Below are 18,382 nucleotides of genomic sequence, written 5' to 3' on the forward strand. Positions count from 1 at the left end.
CATCAGGGGGAAAAAGTGCTGAGAAGCAAGGCCAAAACTCAAACCGTGAGCAACTTGAGAAACATATTTTTCAGCAAGTCAAGGTAAAGATTGGGGTCAAAGAAAACATCTGGCTAAGTGAACTAATGGCTTTAGAGGAAAAGGAGCCCTGCTTTGTGGAGACGGGAAAAATTATCCGCTGCTGGTTTTAATTTAGGATGAAAAAAAATCTGATTCTATTAGCCTAAATATTGCTCTTATGTCCAATTGCATGGAGTTTGGAATAATATTTTTCAAACAGAACTACTGCTATTTCAAGTAATTACAATGCTAAAAGCAGTCATTTGGGGTTGAGCAAGGATCTCATCATGGTTTCAATTCCCTCTGGTGTCATTTTCTGTTATATTTGAAAAATTCCTCAATAAAGATGTCAAATAGAGAGAGGGTTTTGCTCCCCGGAGGACAGATTTGGCTACCCTCCAGGACACAGTCCCAGGCAAGCCATCTCCTCAAGAAAATAACCTCGTTTGCTCAGAAGAAAAGAAAAGGTTCAACTGTGAAAACTCCGGCAAGAAAATAACCCTTAAGCCGTCAGCCTCATTTCTCCTAATTAACTCAATGCTTTTCAAACTGTGCTGATCGGGATTTATTACAGCCACCATCCCTGCGGAATTCAGCAGTGGCTGAGAGAGGAATGTTACAACCGGACAAGACTCTTGACCCAGACTTCTGGAGGCAGGGACAACGAGAGAGGCAAACAGCCTGACGGTCCCTGAAGGGTGATGGGTTGTGGTGTGGGGCTCAGAGTGACTGACCAGAGACGGTCAGGACTGCACAAGGCGGCAAGAACCTTCTGACAACTCAGTCAGCCTCTCACATCCAACACCCATTGGGAGCAGGCTTCCGGCAGGAAGCTTCGTCAGGCAGCATGAGCACAATTCCTACTGAGACAACAGGTAGTTAAATGACCAAAGCCAACTGGTCGTGGGCAACAGGCAGTGGTGGGGACTGTGGCGGACAGGACAGTCCAGCCCCACTCGAGGGGCAGCTACAGCTCGGCTCCTGCCAGTTGCCACCAGCAGTACTACAATGAGACTGAGACGTGCCCCTGGCCTGGGCCCCATGTTTTGGGGGTTCCCCCTCCACCCATCCTGCAGACTCCCTATGGAGTAAGAAGTCCACAGGGGCGGTCACGTGCACCTGAAACCCATATGCATCCTTTCAGACCACATTCTGGGTACCTGAGACCCTAAAATTTCCTGTCCGAATGGCCCCACACCTGTCTGTTCTCTGAGGGACAGATGACACTCAGGACCAAACAACAGTGAAAGAGAACTGAAGCCTGGTGGGTCTGAGTAGTCAACCCCAAACCAGGAACTCCCGGGTGCTGGTGCCAGGGTCTGAGGCTACGTCCTCACGGTCCGGGCCCAGCTTCCTCCTACGGCGTTGTTTGTTTTACCAGTTCTTATCGAGCCCCCGCCACCCCGACACCGTACTCGGCACTGTACCCGGCACGTCTTCTCCCATGGCATTTCGTGGATGAGGGAGCCGAGGCTCCGTGAGGTCACGTGGTCAGTGCAGTTCGGGGCTGGTTGGAACCAAGGTCTGACTTCTCTAGAGCTGGAGTTTTGTCTTGAGAAGGAAAAAGCGCAAACAAAAGGAGTCTGTTGGGAAGGGTCCGCCCTCAGCTAAAGCAGAGAGGCAACAGAGAGCGCCTTTCCTTAGCCGCCGTGTGTGACCGAGAGCCCCACGGTTATGATCTGCGCTCAGAGATGGAGCTGGGGGTGGGCGGTGGGGCCTTACCCAGCTCTTTAAATTAATCCATCTAAAAAGAATCCATTGTGAAAACAACGTTGAAACAGACTCGCACAGACTTCAGTAGTCTGGAGGCACTGGGTGGACCTGCCATGGCCAAGAACGCAAGGGCCTGCAGGCCCAGGCTTCCGCGTGGGTGACAGCGCTGTGGCCGGGAGCGCAGCCTGTGTGCAGACGGCAGGCCCTGGACCCCACGAGGTCCCGAAGGCGGCAAACCAGCCCTCCTCAAGGCATCACTTCCGGAAGTCAGTGGTCACATTGACGCTCGTTGCATTTTGGGTGCTCGGTGCCCTCCGCGAGATGCTCTGCATCCGCGGTCTCATTCAACCCTCGGGAGAACCCTAAAAGGCAGCAACTAGAATCTATTTCACAGGTGAGGAAACTGAGGCACAGAGGTGATGCGACTGACCAAAGGTCACACAGCTGACGACTGGCAGAGCCAGGACTGGAGCCCAGCACTGGCAGTTTCCAAGGTCTGTCCTTTCGACCTCCGGATGACATTGCCTGTTGTCTCACAGGGACTGTCAGCTCTGTCTTTGTGGATAAATCGTTACTGCAATGTGCTCTGTTATCTGAAAAAGGGGCAAACAGCTGGTGAAGCCAAGAGCTTAAGATTTGGGGAGGAGTCAACAGATAACGCTTGGACGTAATTAACGATAAGTGTTCTTTACCACCTAATCAAAGGCTCTGCCTTCTTCCGCCGCCCCACCCCCTGCCATTCCTGCCACCCCTCCGAGCCTAGCCTCAAGGAGCCGCCTACGCTGTCTACGCAGGCTGTGCCCTCACCCAGAAGGCTGCTCCCCGACCTCTGCAGATCCTGCTCAATGCGACGTTCTCTTTAAAGCCCCCCTCCCCCCAGGAATCAGCCCCACCCCCACATCCGATATCGCCCCAGGCAACGGGAGGTCTTCGCAGGCCCCTCTGGGCTTCGCTGGCCTGCTGTCCAGACCTCTGTTTCTGTGCTTATTGTGGGTGTAATTACATGTTCACAGATCTGTTTCCCATAACGAGCTCATCTGAGATCCAGTAGAATTAAACAAACACAGGCAGGGAATAGGGGGGCCAACACACCACGGAGAGGAGAAGTCTAGAGTACGTGGGACGTGGAGCTCCCTGCGCCACACACCCGCACACCAGCTGGCACAGGGCCAGGGTACCGAGCCCTTTCTGGAAGCACCACGTCAAAAGCCATAAAAATTCCAAATGATCCTTGGACCTATAGTTCCACTTCTGGGAAGAACTGCTAAGGGAACAATTGAGAAAACAAAAGTTACGCCTAGTTTTGTCCCCTGAAAAGGTGGCAGAATCACCTTGAGTAATACTAATGCCTGTTTGTTGACTATTTGCACCTACTAAGTATAATCACTTGACTTCATCCTCACACACAACCTGGTGACGCGGGCAGCATGATCATCTCCGTTTTACAGTGGGGAGGCCTGGGGCTCAGAGGTCATGAGGACAATGACAGCTGCCGGTACTGAGAGCCTGTGCCGGGCACACTTCTCAGCCATCTGGGCACATCTCAGTTACTGTTCACAACAGCCTGCGAGGTGGCTGCTCTTCACATCCTCCCTTTGCCAGCGGACAAGTGACTGAGGCCCAGAGACAGACATTGATACGTATCTATGGCCACACTCGTGCCAAGTCCCTAGCCTTACCCGCTGGGCTCCAGCCATCGTGCCCTGGGTTACTCAGCAGCCAGGAGCAGGAGAGCGCTCAAGGGACAGACGCTTCTGCTTTGGAACCATGCGCTTTCTGCCATGAGATGAGCCTCCTGCTACAGACTGCGAGCCACCTCTGTTATGGGTTGAATTATGTTCCCCCAAGGGTGCTGAAGTCCTAACCACCAGAACCTGTGAAGGTAACTTTTTCTGGCAATAAGGGTTCTGCAGACAGTCAAGTTAGGATGAGGTCATTGAGCCCTAACCCAATAGGACTGTGTCCTCACGGACAAGGGAAATGTGGGCACAGAGACAGAAGTGCACAGAGCAAAGACAATGTGAAAACCGAGGGAGAACAGGACCTACAAGCAGAGGGCTGCCAGAAGCTGGGAGAGGGGCCTAGAGCAGATTCCCCCTCGCAGCCCGCAGAAGGAACCAACTCTGCCCACACCCTGACTTCAGACTGTGCGAGAATAGATGTTTCAGAGATTTCTGTCCTTTAAACCACTCAGTTTGTTCCTCTGTTATAGCAGCCCCTGGTTATTAGCCACTTATCAGATAACAGGCAATTAGGAAAATGGGGCCAGGTATGAATACCTAAAGCTCACGTGCCATTAGAGCGAAAATCAAGGGGCAAAGCCATGCTGACCAGCTGATCACCACTCCCATGAAATAACACTTGGATTCAGAGGGAAGACTGAAAGGAAATTACCGGCATAACTAAGATGCTTTCCACTTTTTTTTGGGTCCCTATTCTACATTTCCAATTTTCTCCAGCAAGTTTATTATTACTCTTATAAATTTTATACAACTGGCTTAAAATAATATTTTTGAACCACGAGAATCTGTGGGCTGAATTGTGCTCCCTAAACTCGGTATGTTGAAGCCCTAAACCCTAGTACCTCAGCATGTGACTATGTTTAAGACAGGGCCCTTACAGAGGTAGTTAAATTAAGTTAAAAATCAGTTAGGATGGGCCCTGCTCCAATACAACTGGTGTCCTCACAGGAAGAGATTAGGACACACAGAGAGACACCAAATACTTCCACGCACAGAGAGGTGACCACGTGAACACCGAGTAAGTAGGTGGCCATCTGCAGGCCAAGCCGAGGCTTCGGAAAAAAACAGAACAGCCAACACCTTGATCTCAGACTTCCAGCCTGAGAAACTATGAGGAAACACATTCCTGTTGTTTAAGCACCCCCGTCTGAGATATTTTGGTCTGGCGGCCCCAACAAACGAATGTAAGGACCCGAAGGAGAGCTAGATTCACACAGCACCCAACTGCAGGCTGGAGCTGAGACGCAGCAGGGCGTGCCTGCTGGGCAGGGCACGGCTGCGGCACTCACCCAGACAGTTGTGTCCATCGTGGGCCAGCATGAAGCCGTCGAAGCAGGTGCACCTGTAGTTCCCTGGGATATTGATGCACTCGTGGACACAGCCCCCGTTGTAGTAGTCATTCTCACATTCGTCGATGTCTGCAAAACGAGGGGCATGAGAGGTGTCAGAGGAAGAGCCTGAGGTCCCCCTCTGCCCCCACTGCTGGAGCCACCAGGACATGAGTGGCTAGGGGATGACTCAACAGTTATTCACTGGAATTCTTCCTGGGGGCTGGGGACCCAAAGATTACAAAGATGAAGATCCTGGCTCTAGAACATGGCTGGCCACCGCCTTGACAGCAGGACCATGTGCCAGGCACGAGCGAGTGACTTCCAACTCCCCCCCACAGCAAAGCAGGCAAGAGTCATACTGAGCTCTGCCTTCCTCAAAGTCTCCCAACAGTAACAGCATGTGGGGACCCTGTGTAAAATGCCCTCACTGGCTTGCTTCAGCCTTTTCGAGAGCCTCCCATAGATGGGGAGCTCAGTACCTATGAAGCAGGGAGCAGCAAATAAAATGTCATCTATCACCAAAAAGTGTACGCTCTGGAATGAGAGAAAGTCCACACACTCCCTCCAAATAGTTTCCTTCCACGTCAGCATCCAAAGCCTGGATTTCTACTGCTCATTTCCTTGTTATAACAAAAGCTTGTGTCTCACAAACAATGGCCAATAGCCTTTGTAAAGGTCACTTTTTTTTTTTTTTTTGGTTAAGTCTTTTTCAACATTTCCCATCAGGGGTCAAGGGCTATCAGTTCTGGAGTTCCAGGACGATCTGAGAGATCTCGGAAAATAACAGGAACACGCCTCGTTAGCATTCAGCGACCTACTTCTGTACCCGGTGCCGTTGACAGTACCATGTCATTATCTCGTCACATCCCCCACTAATTCCCTGACGTGGGCGCCATCATCGTTATTCCAGTTTCACAAGGACAGTGAAGAAACTGAGGCACAGGGAGGCCAAAACTGTGACAAAGGACACACACCTCGGGAGTGGTAAAAGTGGGATTCGAACCAGTGCAGCCTGGCTCTGGGGCCCAAAGGAGACTCAGCCGGGCTGTGACTCTGGGAGGGGCGAGCAGGGCGGCGCCGGGGCGTGGAGAGCCGGCAGCACCGCCCAGGGCCGCCCGCCCCCCTGCTCCGCCGCGCAGGTGCTGCCTGGGCCCGTGGGTCTCGACCCACACCCACAGCCACCCGCACCTCCACAGGCAATGCAGCGAAGCACCGGCGAAGGGAGCGGAAAGCGCCATGGCACCGGAACCGGAAGTGATGCTTAGTGGAACCGGAAGTGTTTCCACTAAGCCGATCCGGAAGTGCCTCTCAAGATGTTACTATGAGGGAAGAAGCGGTTCATCGGTCGAAGAGGGATTTTGAGGCTGGGTTCCAGCTATGAAGGCTAAGATGGGGCCAGCCTGACGGAGGGGGACTAAAGGCAAGCCCAGCCGCTCCCTCAATTACCTGAGGAGCTGGCAGAGGGAGACACCCAGCTCCATGCTCTCCATGCTGCTATTCGAGGGCAGAGCTACACAAAGTGGGGAAAAGCCATGGGGGCCAGAAAACGTTCACAGGTAGGAATGTTCATCAGGACGAAAGAGGCAGTTTCCGGAGGTAGTGAGCTCCCCGACTCGAAGTGACCAAACACTGTCTAGACAGACACCTGTCTGCCAGGGACACTGCCAGCAGAGGGGATCACTTCAGTGAAAACAGCAGCACGAACGCGCCTGAATATAGGTCCAGGCTGTGCAGCCTACTCCTGGTGCCTGTCCACCGGGTCACGGGAGGAGAGAACACTCTAGCCTGGATCTCCAAAGGTGTATGAGACAGCGGCTTCTTCCTAACCTGCCTACAGTGCCATCAGCATCAGCTGGGAAGCGACTCAATTTTGCAAGTCATGTGAATTGTTTTAAATCATATATTTAATGCACTTAAAATGTTAAAGTAACATTAAAGGAGGGTATAAGATTTTATGTTTGAAAGGGCCATAAAGACTGAGATATTGATTACTTCCCAATTTCTGCAGCCCTGACCTTTCACCGGAGCCCCAGGTACACCAATCTAGTCACTTCTCCCTGTAGATCTTCCATAGACACAAGAAAGGCAACGTGGCCCAACTTTAACTCATCAGCCTGCACTTCCCTGGAGTGCCCTATCCCAGTGAGTATCGTTACCCTTTCACCTCTGCACTGACATCTAACCAACTGCCAATGCACGGTTTTCCTACACCCCTAGCATGGTTACACTGTCCACTCGTCACCCATTTCCGCTACCTGTCATCATGGGCATCATCTCCCTTCTGATCTGAACCAGAAGCCCCCTAACTGTTCCTTCCCTCTTTTCTTTCATTCAAACAGGTGACTCAGGAGAAGGTGGCCTGGTCCGAACTCTGAGGGTGGAGTCTGATCAATCTAACCCAAACAGTGCATGGCATTAGCAACTGCTATTGGTCCTAGGGTGGGCACATGACCTAAGCTGGATCAGTCAGACTGAGGGAAAGGATTTTTATTTCATGCTTGGGTAAAAGAATTCTCTCGTTGTACCTTAGAAGGAAGTATGCAGGTATCTACTCATGATACAGTAGCCCATTTAATTTTCATAGCATATAGTAGCCCATTTAATTTTCATAGCAACCCTCTGGAGTAGGTATCTTAACTCCATTTTATAGTTGAGCAAACTAAAGAGCAGAGAGGTTAGGTAATTACTTAAGGTCATGTAGTAAGTGGTAGGGCAAGGATCAAAACAAAGCTCTTTCAGTCCACAAAGCCCATGTCATTTCTAATAAGTTAAAATGTCCATGACATGCCAAGCATTGGCAAAGTATTTTTAATATGTTATTTCACCCTTAGCACATTTGTGCCATGTACCAAGAAAGTATTATCCAATCATCCAAAGACCCATTCATTCCTCTATTCTTATACTTTCTCTATATCCATACACATGCACACACACACAAGTACACATGTGTGTGCACCTATCCATTTATCCAGATAGCCAGCCAGGCATGTATCCATTCATCCAAACACCCATCCACCCGCCCATTATCAATCCATCTAGTCACTCCTCAAGATATCTCTTCAAATACCTATCCATCTATCCTTTCATTTGTCTGTCCATTCATGCAAAAATATATCCACCTACATATATATCTAGTCAGTTGACCATTCTTCCATTTATCTAATCACCTATTATTCGCTCATCCATTTATCCAGCCAAACATCCACCCATACATCCAAACAGGCATCAATCTAAATATTCAGTCAGACACCCATTCTTTCATTCGTCTAAACATTTAAACATTCATCCATCTAAACGTCCATTTGCTCATCCGTCCATCCACATGTCTAGCCACCTATCCATCTATTCATTGATCCAAACATCCACTCATCTATTAAAACTTACACACCCAAACACCTACCCACTCATCACCTATCCAGCCAAACATCCACCCACCCATCCATCCATTCATCCATTCATCCATCCAAGCATCTAGTCATCCACCCAAACTGCTTACAAAATACATACAAGATTTTTAAAAAGAACAAGATGTTAGGATAAAGAAAAAGAAATGAGGGTTGCAGAATAAGAGAAAGCTGGTGAAAATATGCAGAAATATATTTGGTAATCTCAGCACAATTTCAAAAGGTAGGCCACAAATATGGCTCTGAGCTTCCTAGAAGCCAAAGCAAGGAAGGAAACACAATCAGTTACAGAGTTATCGCATCCATACAATCAACTTAGACCAGCTATTTTAATGGTGATGTCTGAGAAAAATGTCTCTTACCCTGATTAGGATAATCATATACCCCACTTTGTCTGGCATAATTCCGGATTTTGCCTATTGTCTTGATGTAAATATTAACAGCATACTTTTCACTATCAAAATGATAAACCATTTGATCAGCATATCCACTAGGCATTATAAAGAGATCACTGAAAAGTTAATAAAACAACTCTAGCCTTTTTCTTCCTTTGACTCGCTATGGCATAGGCCATAGTAGATACCAATGGGCTGAAGAGTACAGAAATGTTCGATGCTCACATCTCTTCCCATAATACATTCCCAAGGAGTTCCCGCACATCCTGGTATCTCTTAGAACGACCAGTTCCTCTCCAATCCCTGGGCCTGAGCACTCCCCAGGCTTGAGGCCAGCCTGCTTTATCCCAGCATCCTGGGCTGAGAACCAACCCCGCCTTATTTTCTGTGTCTGTGCCTTAAATTTTTGTTTTTCAAAATCATGTGCACCTCCTCTTTTAATACATAAGAGATAAACATAAAAACAAATCAACTAAAAAAAAATCTCTGCCAAAGCAAGTGGATTTATTACTGTAATAAACTTATCCAAGAGCCACCAGTCCTGGAGAAGTCCTGCAGGCCTCCAATATACCCATCGGACTCACACCACTTTTTAAGAATCGTTCAAGCCAGATGAGGAAGGGGCAGATGGGGTGGGGAGAGGATGAAGGAACAGAGGTGGGCAGAGCCGAGCTCTCTGCATGTTTATTCTTAAAGGACTATCGTGGGCTGACTCATGTCCCCTCCCCACCTCCTGAAGATGTGTTAATGTCCTAATCCCCTGTGTCTGTGAATGTGATCTGATTTGGAAATAAAATCTTTGCAGATGTAATCAAATTAAGTGGAGGTCATACTGGAGTAGGGTGGGCCCTGGTCCAATGACTGGTGTCTTTATAGGAGGAAGGAAATTTGGATACAGACATGCAGAGAGGGTGTTGGGACAGAGAGCACCATGGGAAACCGCACTGACACAGAGGGAGGAGGGCCACCCGATGACGGAGGCGGAGATGGGCGAAAGCTGTGTGAGAAGCAGGGGTGAGAGCTGCTCCCATTTCGCTGATGTGGAGGCCAAGGCACAATGTGGCTGCCGACCTTGTCTCCGGGCCCCCAGGCGGTGGCCGTGTTCACGCACCAGCCCTATCCCTGTTGGAGCCACATCCCTGCGGTACACGAGGTGGATACTTTACAAAAGTGCTTCATGCTCCAAAAAGCTCTTAAGGAGAAAGATGCAAAGGAGAGGCCACACATTATTTTTATTTCCAAGGTCTGTATCTACCCTCGGTGTTGAGGGGTGGTGACAGGGATGGGTCATATGAGTGGAGAAAGAGAGGAGGACAAAAGATGTGACCTCATGCTGAGGGCAAGAAGTCCAATAGGTGGCCAGAGGCCTTGCTTCTTCTCCAGCCTAGATTTTTTTTTTTTTTAATAAAAATTCAATTTCCAACAGAAGGCAGCCTCCAACGTCCAACACAGCAGAGAAAAACACAGTGAGCTTGCTCATTATGGGAGTTTTAGAAGGTCACAGAGTTCCATTTTTCCTATATTAAAATGGCAGCACACACACGGTCCCACAGCTGTGGTTGTGTGCCAACAACATTGGTTTGGAACTCGAGTGGGATGAGTTTGTTTTTTTCCATTTAATTCAAAATTGATTCTCCCTGCCCCATAAAATATATATTCATTCTGTGGTGCCTCGATTCTAAAAGATTCTATTGCAATGAGTCAGAGCTCCATCTCATTTTAATAATATTTCGGGGAATTTTTCTAAAAATGAGGACCGACTAGAAAGGGTCTCAAGGATTTTTTAAAAATTGAAATCTAGTTGGTATACAATATTAGATTAGTTTCAGGTGCATAATATAATGTTTCAACATTTATATACATTACGATGTGAAAAAGGATTTTTAAAGCACCCCATCCTCCACTCTGAGATCATTACTGAAAGCGTCTTCTCATTTCCCCTCGAAATTGGCATTTTTCTCAACATTCCTTGCAGACAGTAGAGACCAAACACTCTAACAAAGACCCCTTCGCTGGCTGGGCGCTAGCATTTCCTTTGTCTCGGGGCTTTACGCAAACCGTACGCTCCATAGACCAGGCAACCGTTCTGGGAGAGACATGTGGCTTAGGAAGCTGAGTCCTTATTGGTGAATAAACCTTAATCTGGTTTGTTGGCTAATCACACTCGTGGGAAGGAAGGGCCGCCTCGCAGGAAGGAGGAAGCCCCCGTCTCCGGTGGCGCAGGGTTAAGCTCTGGGTGTGTAATGACTGAGTAATGAGACCGGCTCTCTGCGGACCCCGGGCGTCCATCGATCGGTTCCGCTTCTGCCCAGACAAGGCTAGAAGCGGCCTGGCAGTTAATTGTGGGAAAGGTCAAAGGTCATGTAAAACCAACACAGATCTACGTACTTTTTCGTTCCTAACTGCACACAGCGGCTCGGCCAGGGCCTGGGAAGGTCCTCCCCCCCCTCCACGATCCGACGTGACCTCTCCCCGTGGCCCTTGCAGCTTCGGGCCGCCACCCTTGTGCTCATGCTGCTCCCTCTGCCGCGGGCGCCTTGTCCTTCACAGACCCCCTCCTGCTCCTGCAGACCGAACCCCAGAATCGCCTTCTCCCTGAAAGTCCTGCTGATCCCCCCGCAGGCATGACTCCTTCCCACCCTGAACGGACACTGATGTTACTCTCACGTGCTATGTGTGTGTCCTTCGAGGCTGTGAGTGCCACGGGCAAGAACCGTGCCCTGTTCGGTCTAGGCCTCAGAAGTAGTAGCGTGTACTCAACAACGATCTGATCAGCATCGAACGCAAGAACAGTCGCCTTGACCGTAGCCTCCGCTGACTGATCCCCACGGCGTGTCCGCAGTATGCCGGCCTTCACGCATGACCGCCCTGAGAAGAGGGTCCCAGCGTCGTCTTTTTACAGCAGGGGAAACCGAGGCTCAGGGACATTGTCTGCACTGCCCAAGATCACACAGCTAATACGAGGGGAGCCAGGAAGAGAGCCGGGCCACCCGACTGCAAAGTCACTGCCATCTCGGTCACAACGGACCATATATCGTAGGATTCTGTTCATATGAAGAGTCCAAAAGAGGCAAATCTATTGAGACAGAAAGTAGATTAGTGATTTCCCGGAGCTGGAGGGTTGAGAGCTGGAGAGTGTTGGCTAAGGGGTGCTGGGTTTCTTTTTAGGGTGATGAAAAGATTCTAAAATTGATTCTGGTGATGGATGCACAACTCTGTAAACATACTAATGGGCATGGAATCGCACACTTTATTTATTTATTTATTTATTTATTTATTTATTTAAATTATTTTTTATTTTTTTATGTGAGGCAACCCTTGGTTGACCTCACAGATTGCAAGGACCTTGTCAGCTTACAATCTCTTATTTTTTTTATTTTTTACACCTACAGCAAGCACCTGGTCTTCCTAGGTGGTCTCTCATCAAAGTACTCACCGGGCCCAACCCTGCTTAGCTTCTGAGATCAGACGGGATTGGGGTTTTTCAGGGTGGCGTGGCCGTAGACTGAACTGTACACTTTAAATAGGTGAATCGTTGGTATGTGAAATACCTCAAGAAAGCTGTTTAAATCTGCTTTAAGTTAATGCTGCCGGCACGCTTGTCCACTGTGCTGGCTGGGTCTTGGGGGCTCTGCTTGGATGCAGTGGACCACAAAGATGCTACCTGCCCAGCGTGGGCTCATGGTGGGCTCTGTGGCTCCCAGGCATCAGGTGGGACTTGCCTACCAAACCCAAAGGACCAGTTAATTACCTCCTTTCTCCCTCAGAAGCACCCTGAACCCTTCTCTGGGGGCTAGTCCCAGGCTCTGGCATGAGGCCCGCTGGATTCCGAAGTCACCGGGTCAAAGGAAAGCTGACCTGTTTGAGCACTTGAAATAGAAGTGAGGAGGGGCCCCAGGGACCTGCCAGCTCAGAGTCGAGCCCCCTCCAATTACAGACATGGTCATTCTCCTGTCCCCTTAGCTAAAGGCAGGGGAAAAGCCCTAGATGCCCACATCGCAGGCTCCGACGGGCTGCTCTACAGGCCCGACCTCCTGCAAACCGAGCCAGAAAATGATGGGAAATGTGCATGTGCAGGAAAGCCTGAGCCACCGCTCGGAAGGGGCAAGCCAGGATCCTGGGGCTTCTCCGAGGCACCCTGTGGATGTCATAAAGGGGAATGAGCCCAAATCCGGGACTGAGGAGCTAGACACATTAGTGGGTCAGGGGTTGGCAGCAACTTGAAGCCAAGGCCCCCAGCTCAGGCTTCTTCCTCGATCCTCCCGGCCGCCCCCTGGGCTCTGGCAGCGGCGGGGCCTGAGCTGGCCTGTTGCCGTTCTATTTCATTCTCTTTCCAAATCCCCGGTAGTTTCTCTCCAGCAGTAGTAAATAGCAGCGTGGCATCGCCCTCACCAGGCACTGTCTAATGGCAGGGGCCTTACCCCTTGCCGTAGCCCAGGCCGGAGGGGCTTAATTTCCTTCATCATATATAAAGAGACGGAGGCCCAGAGAGCTTAGGTGACTTGCCCAAGGTCACCCAGGTGGTAAGCGGCCAAGCCAGTACTGGAACTCAGGTGGGCTGGTTCTGGACTCCACCCTCCTAACGCTGACATAGTCGCTCTGAGAAGTAGCCACCACTCAGTGACCAGGGGAGCCAGGGTCAAGCCTGCTCCCTGCCTTCTTCCCTTAAGCACCGACAGCTTCCCCAGGCTGGCCCCTTGCCCTTGGCCCAGAGTCTGGCCCAAAGGCGCCACCAGCCTGGAGGGGGAGATGCTGGCCAATGCATCTCCTCTGAGGACAGCCTCGTCCACCAAAGCACCGGCCAGGCCTGCCTGCAGGGCTGCCTATGGGAAGGGATGTGTGGCTAACAGTCCAGCTGGAGGCCACTTGCCACCCCCAGAGTCTGAGCCAGCGCTGGGCACCACCACGGCAAGAAGCGCCCCAAAAAAGTGGCTGCTTGCCACAGGGGACCAAAGGGGCCTGGGATCTTTGTGGTCAGCACACAAGGGCCCAAGATGTCCACAGATCTGCCAAGGCCACATGGGGCTGGCACCAGGTTCCTACAGATGTACGCCCAGCTCCCTTCCCTCCCCCCCCCCCCCGCACCCCCACATAAGGGCCAGGAGGCGCAGACACAGGCATGGCGGCTCCTAGAGAGAAGCACATCTCGGAGACTTCAGAGGTGGTAGGGCATGATCAGCACCAGCAGCCATTATTAACCAGGCCAGAAGTCCAAGCTGGCTGGCTGGGGTTTCAAACTCTCCTCCCGGGGGCTGCAGCCCTGGCCCATCTGGAGGACCCCCTCGGAGCATCCTCTAAGACCCCCTGACCTTGCCCGCACACACAAGCTCTCCAGCCCTCTTTGTCTCAAGGCCTTTGGGGAAGGCCGTCATCCCTTTCAGTAGCATTCAAAGGCCAACAGCCTGCAGTTTATTTTCTTAGAAATAATGGTTTTTTCTGGTTAGCATTCCTCAGATGGAAAAACAAATACAGCCACCGTAATAAGGAGCGGCCAAGAGGAGGCAAGAGGGCCTGCAGGAAGGGGCAGAGAGGGGCCTGCTGCCCGGGGAGCTTGGGGATACGGGGGGTGGGCGTGGGGGCGGAGACCCTCTAACCCTAGGAGAAATGTGGATTTAGAGAAAGAAGAAAGCTTAACACGCAGGCACTGGCGCTGCCTTCAGCGACGTGCTCTCATGCACAGCAAGGCGGCTTTCTCTCCTCTGCTCGAACGTGCGTTCTGAGAGGCAGGTGCCGCTGCCACCCCTGGGTGGGTGAGGGACCCAGCCCCAGGAAGGCGAGGTCGCTTGCTGGGTTTACTGAGTCCGTAGAGACCAAAACAGGCCTCTGCATCCTTGCCGCAGATGCTGTCACGGACCATCGGAGCCAGAGGGAATGCCCCGGACCCGCTCTGCTTTCCTACCTCAGCCGGGATGACGCCTCTCCAGGAAGCCCTCCTTGAGTTCTTCCCCTCTAGGCAGAGATACTCTCTCTTCTTCAGCCCCTCTGAGTCTGGTCTGTATTTCCATTGCTGCACTTTCTACAACGATCACACCTCTTCCACTAACTGATAAGGTCAGGAAAACGTGTCTTGGCCCCGGCACCAAGCCTGGCACATAGTAGGTGCTCAGTGAATATTCCTGACACTAAACTGAGTCTGGTCCAGCCAACACATTTTACAGATGGGTAAATTGAGGCTCAGGGAGGCGAACTTGCCTCCAGTGCTTAAAAGCCAATAGTATGAGCTTTTCGTTTTTCCTTTTGAAAACAGACATGGGCTCCAAGAAGCCTAACTCTGCAGCAGAGCTGGGACCAGTTGCAATCAACACTGCCTAATTGCTAGCTGATAGCAACTTGGAATTTTAAGTCACATCCAATTTCTTCCTGCGCGCTGGTCTGCTGGATTTGCGTTCTTTCATCTCCGGCAGGACACACGTTAGCATGCATAATTGCACGTTTTATAACTTAAAGAAGAATCCCACCCTTGCCCACCCCCCCCCCCCGCCCCCAGCCTACCTCCTACTGCCTTTCCTGACCTCCCAAAAAGCAGAACTGTATCTGGAGTTGCAATAAAGTATGCAATAATGATGATGAAAATAATTTAATAAGGTCATAGACATTATTCCCTAAGAAGGCCAATTGGTTTTAACTTTTTTTTTTTTTTTTCTGATGTTGGACTAAGTGGATCACTGGGTGTGTTATTAGTTTTGTTAAAACACTTAATAGCATGCTCTGTAATCTACCTAACTTCAGTGACTGACAAGTAGGCCCCGGGGGGATATAAAATTCAGGAAGTGACTATTTACATTCATTACACACATGCTAATTTTGTGATCTCCCATGCCCATAAGGTAGTCATTTTTTTCGTTTTCACAAAAAATAAAAGGGGGGGGGGATAATAACATATTTGCTATACTGTGGCCAAAACAAAAATTTATTTCCCCCAAGAGTTTTAATTATAGCATTTTGGAGAAGGCCCCAGTTGGAACTTACAAGTGGAATAAACCACTTGAATAAATGGTCTAAAAAATTAAGTACACATAGAAGGGGTGCCGTGCGGAAGGGGTGCTGTGCGCCACTGGCTCAGACTAAACACTGATTACCCAGAGGGTCTTAGTTATTTAAACAAGCCATCTGAGGGTATTTGCTCCTCGTTTGGGGCCTGGTCCTGATTATAAACGAGAGCTTTTAATTAAGATTAGTAAGACCCAATTCAAGCTATAATTTGGTCCTTTTCCTTAGCCAATGTCTATGAAAACAAAGCAATTAAGGTTAAATGAGTTGAGCCTTTAAAGGGGATGAAATGCCCCCTCCTCGCCCCCCAGCCTGCCCCCTGGCAGAAGGAGCACAAACAGGCCCAACTAATTCAGACCAAGAGGCCAGTGCAGGGCTGGCCCCTGCAACTCCCTAATGACCCCTGCACAAGGGGTCTGGTGAGCTGAGGATGCATAGGCTTAGCTAAATGAAGGGGGGTGGGCATGCAGAATATGCAAAGGCCCTGGGGTAGGAAGGAGCTAGCAAATTGGAAGGATTAAAAAAAGACAGTGATATTGGGATGTGGTCAGGGAGGGTAGAATGAGAGCGGCTCAAAGCAGGTAGCTGAGTGCTGGGCTAAGCTAGAGGGATGTCATCTCCCCATTATGCGATGGGCCACGTGCTTCGAGCTCCTCACTTTCACAGGACCTGGCTCAGAGGAGCCGGCGGCAGCGAGAAAGGTCGGGGGTGGAGGGGTGAGAATACAGGAAAGGGTCTCTGAGGTCCCCTCTCAACCTCCATGGCTAAGGAACACATCCCAGGGTACTCAGACAGGGCGATGGGGGCCTGGCCCACTGCTGGGATCCCCTGGCGGACCGGGCTTGGAGTCTAGGTCCTGCCGCATCTCATCTCAGCTGGGTGACCTGGCTAGAGGTTGACCTCCGTGGGCCCAGCTTTCCCCAGCCAAACTCTGCCACTGGGCTACACCAGATGTCCCTGGACTAGTCCTTTCCCTTCCCTGGTCTCAGTTTCCTCATCTGTAAAACCTTCAGAGTCAGAGAGGCTCTGGGTGGCCTTTCTTTTATCCCCAGGATTGATGGTGGTCACTCACTGTCCACTAACACTAACTGTGGGCCCGGGCCTGAGCAAAGTCACACAGGTCAGTGCAACCCAATGACGGGAGCTCCGAAGGAGGAATGCTCACAGGTGACAGACGGCTGGCTCACTTGTCTGGAGCTGTAGGGAGGGCTTCCCGGAGGAGGTGACCATTGGGACCCAGCCATCCACCCTTTCACTCAACAGATACCTTCCAAGTCCTGTGCCAGGCCTGGCGCTAGGTTTCAGGGATTGGAGCTGAATATGTCACAGACCCTGCTCATGAGAGGCTCAGATTCCAGGAGGAGACACAGGGAAACATAAATGCAGGGTGACATGGGCCAAAACAGAGATGAATATGGGTCTGGAGAGGGCAATAAAGAGGGGTGGTCGTCTGCAAAACACGGGGGGCTGCCCTGGGCTCCTTTCGAAGTTTCTTGCAACTCTGTATACCAATGAGTTTATCCCCAGTCGCTTCAGAGTCTGTCAAGATTCGAATCATTCAAGAAGACACTGATTCATCCTCAGCCTGGCTCAATAGCCCGAGGCACCTTGGTCTGGCTACAGCAAGACCTCTGCCAGCAGCAAGCTGACCGCACGGGCCCAGGCTGCTCCCCGGATGTGCAGCGGCTGCACACGTGAGGGCCCAGTCATCCCCGCACGGGCACTGGCCCCGTGGCAAGACAGCCCTGAAGGCCTGGTCAGAAACCATCCCTGGAATGGGGGGCGGCGGGCTGCCCCGGGGGGCTGGGTTCGCTAAGGGGATTTTTCACAACCAGCAGGAGTTTTCAGGTGATGTGGTTAAGGGTGTAAGAGGCTCATTCAGCCCCACACACAGGGCTTCCCACGAGCTGGGTCCATTTCCCGTGAAGAACCAGGGAGACCGTGGGAGCCACGTTCTCCGGGCACCGTTGCTGAAAATCTGTCCCATGAGCCTATCACAGTAAACAGCAAAGCCTATCAGATCCTTGGACAGGATACTTGCTTTCCCCAAAACTCCAAATGCAGCCGCACACAGCCCCACACCAGCTCAGGACCTGCAGACATCGGGGCCTGGGGAGGGAAAACAGGGTTCATCTACAGTGGGGGTGGCTGTCTGGAGGCTGCAGCGAAGGATTATTGCTGTCTGCTGTACGAGCGGTGGCTGCGCGTTTGTTAAGCCTGGAGGAAGTTTAGTGGGACAAAGGAAAGCCTCCGCCACCTGTAATTTTTACTGCACATTCTTGGTAGACGGTCACCTGCGAATGGCACACAAGTTTGCACGTCTCCACGGGGATACGTGTCTGTGCATCCAATCGATCTGAATCGTCAGCAAACCAGAACATCCCATTTCCAAGCCGTTTTAGATCCTGAGAATTGATGGCAAAAGACAAAGCCACACCCACTGTCATACGTCGAACATTATGATCATTAACATCATCCCATCCTCATCCTTATCAGCAGCAGCAGCATCACTATCATCATCAAGGTCGCCATCCACAACATCAGCACCGTCACCACCACGAAAGCTAATCCTTGTACAGTGTGTCCCAGGCGCCGGGCTGTGCTCAAATGCTTCATGTGCATTAGCTCACTCATTCCTCACACTATCTCTATGAGCAGGTACTTTTGTTATGTTTTACAGATAAACAGAGGTCGAGTAGTTGGTCCAAGCTGCCCAGGCAAGATTCGAACCCCAGGAATCTGGCTCC

The 18,382-nt window shown here is 50.8% G+C and overlaps 1 protein-coding gene across 2 annotated transcripts in view; it reads right to left on the reverse strand.

The window, feature by feature from the left end:
- The window catches only part of SCUBE1 (signal peptide, CUB domain and EGF like domain containing 1), a 112,718-nt gene that overhangs the window by 86,984 nt on the left and 7,352 nt on the right, over positions 1-18,382 (reverse strand). For both annotated transcript variants that reach the window (XM_016135765.2, XM_016135764.2), the window contains exon 3: positions 4,805-4,933. In XM_016135765.2, coding sequence (XP_015991251.2) covers positions 4,805-4,933 — 129 coding nt within the window. The remainder of the gene's footprint in view (positions 1-4,804; positions 4,934-18,382) is intronic.

Source organism: Rousettus aegyptiacus, unplaced genomic scaffold, assembly GCF_014176215.1.
Source record: "Rousettus aegyptiacus isolate mRouAeg1 unplaced genomic scaffold, mRouAeg1.p scaffold_m13_p_2, whole genome shotgun sequence".
Classification (NCBI taxonomy): Eukaryota; Metazoa; Chordata; class Mammalia; order Chiroptera; family Pteropodidae; genus Rousettus; species Rousettus aegyptiacus.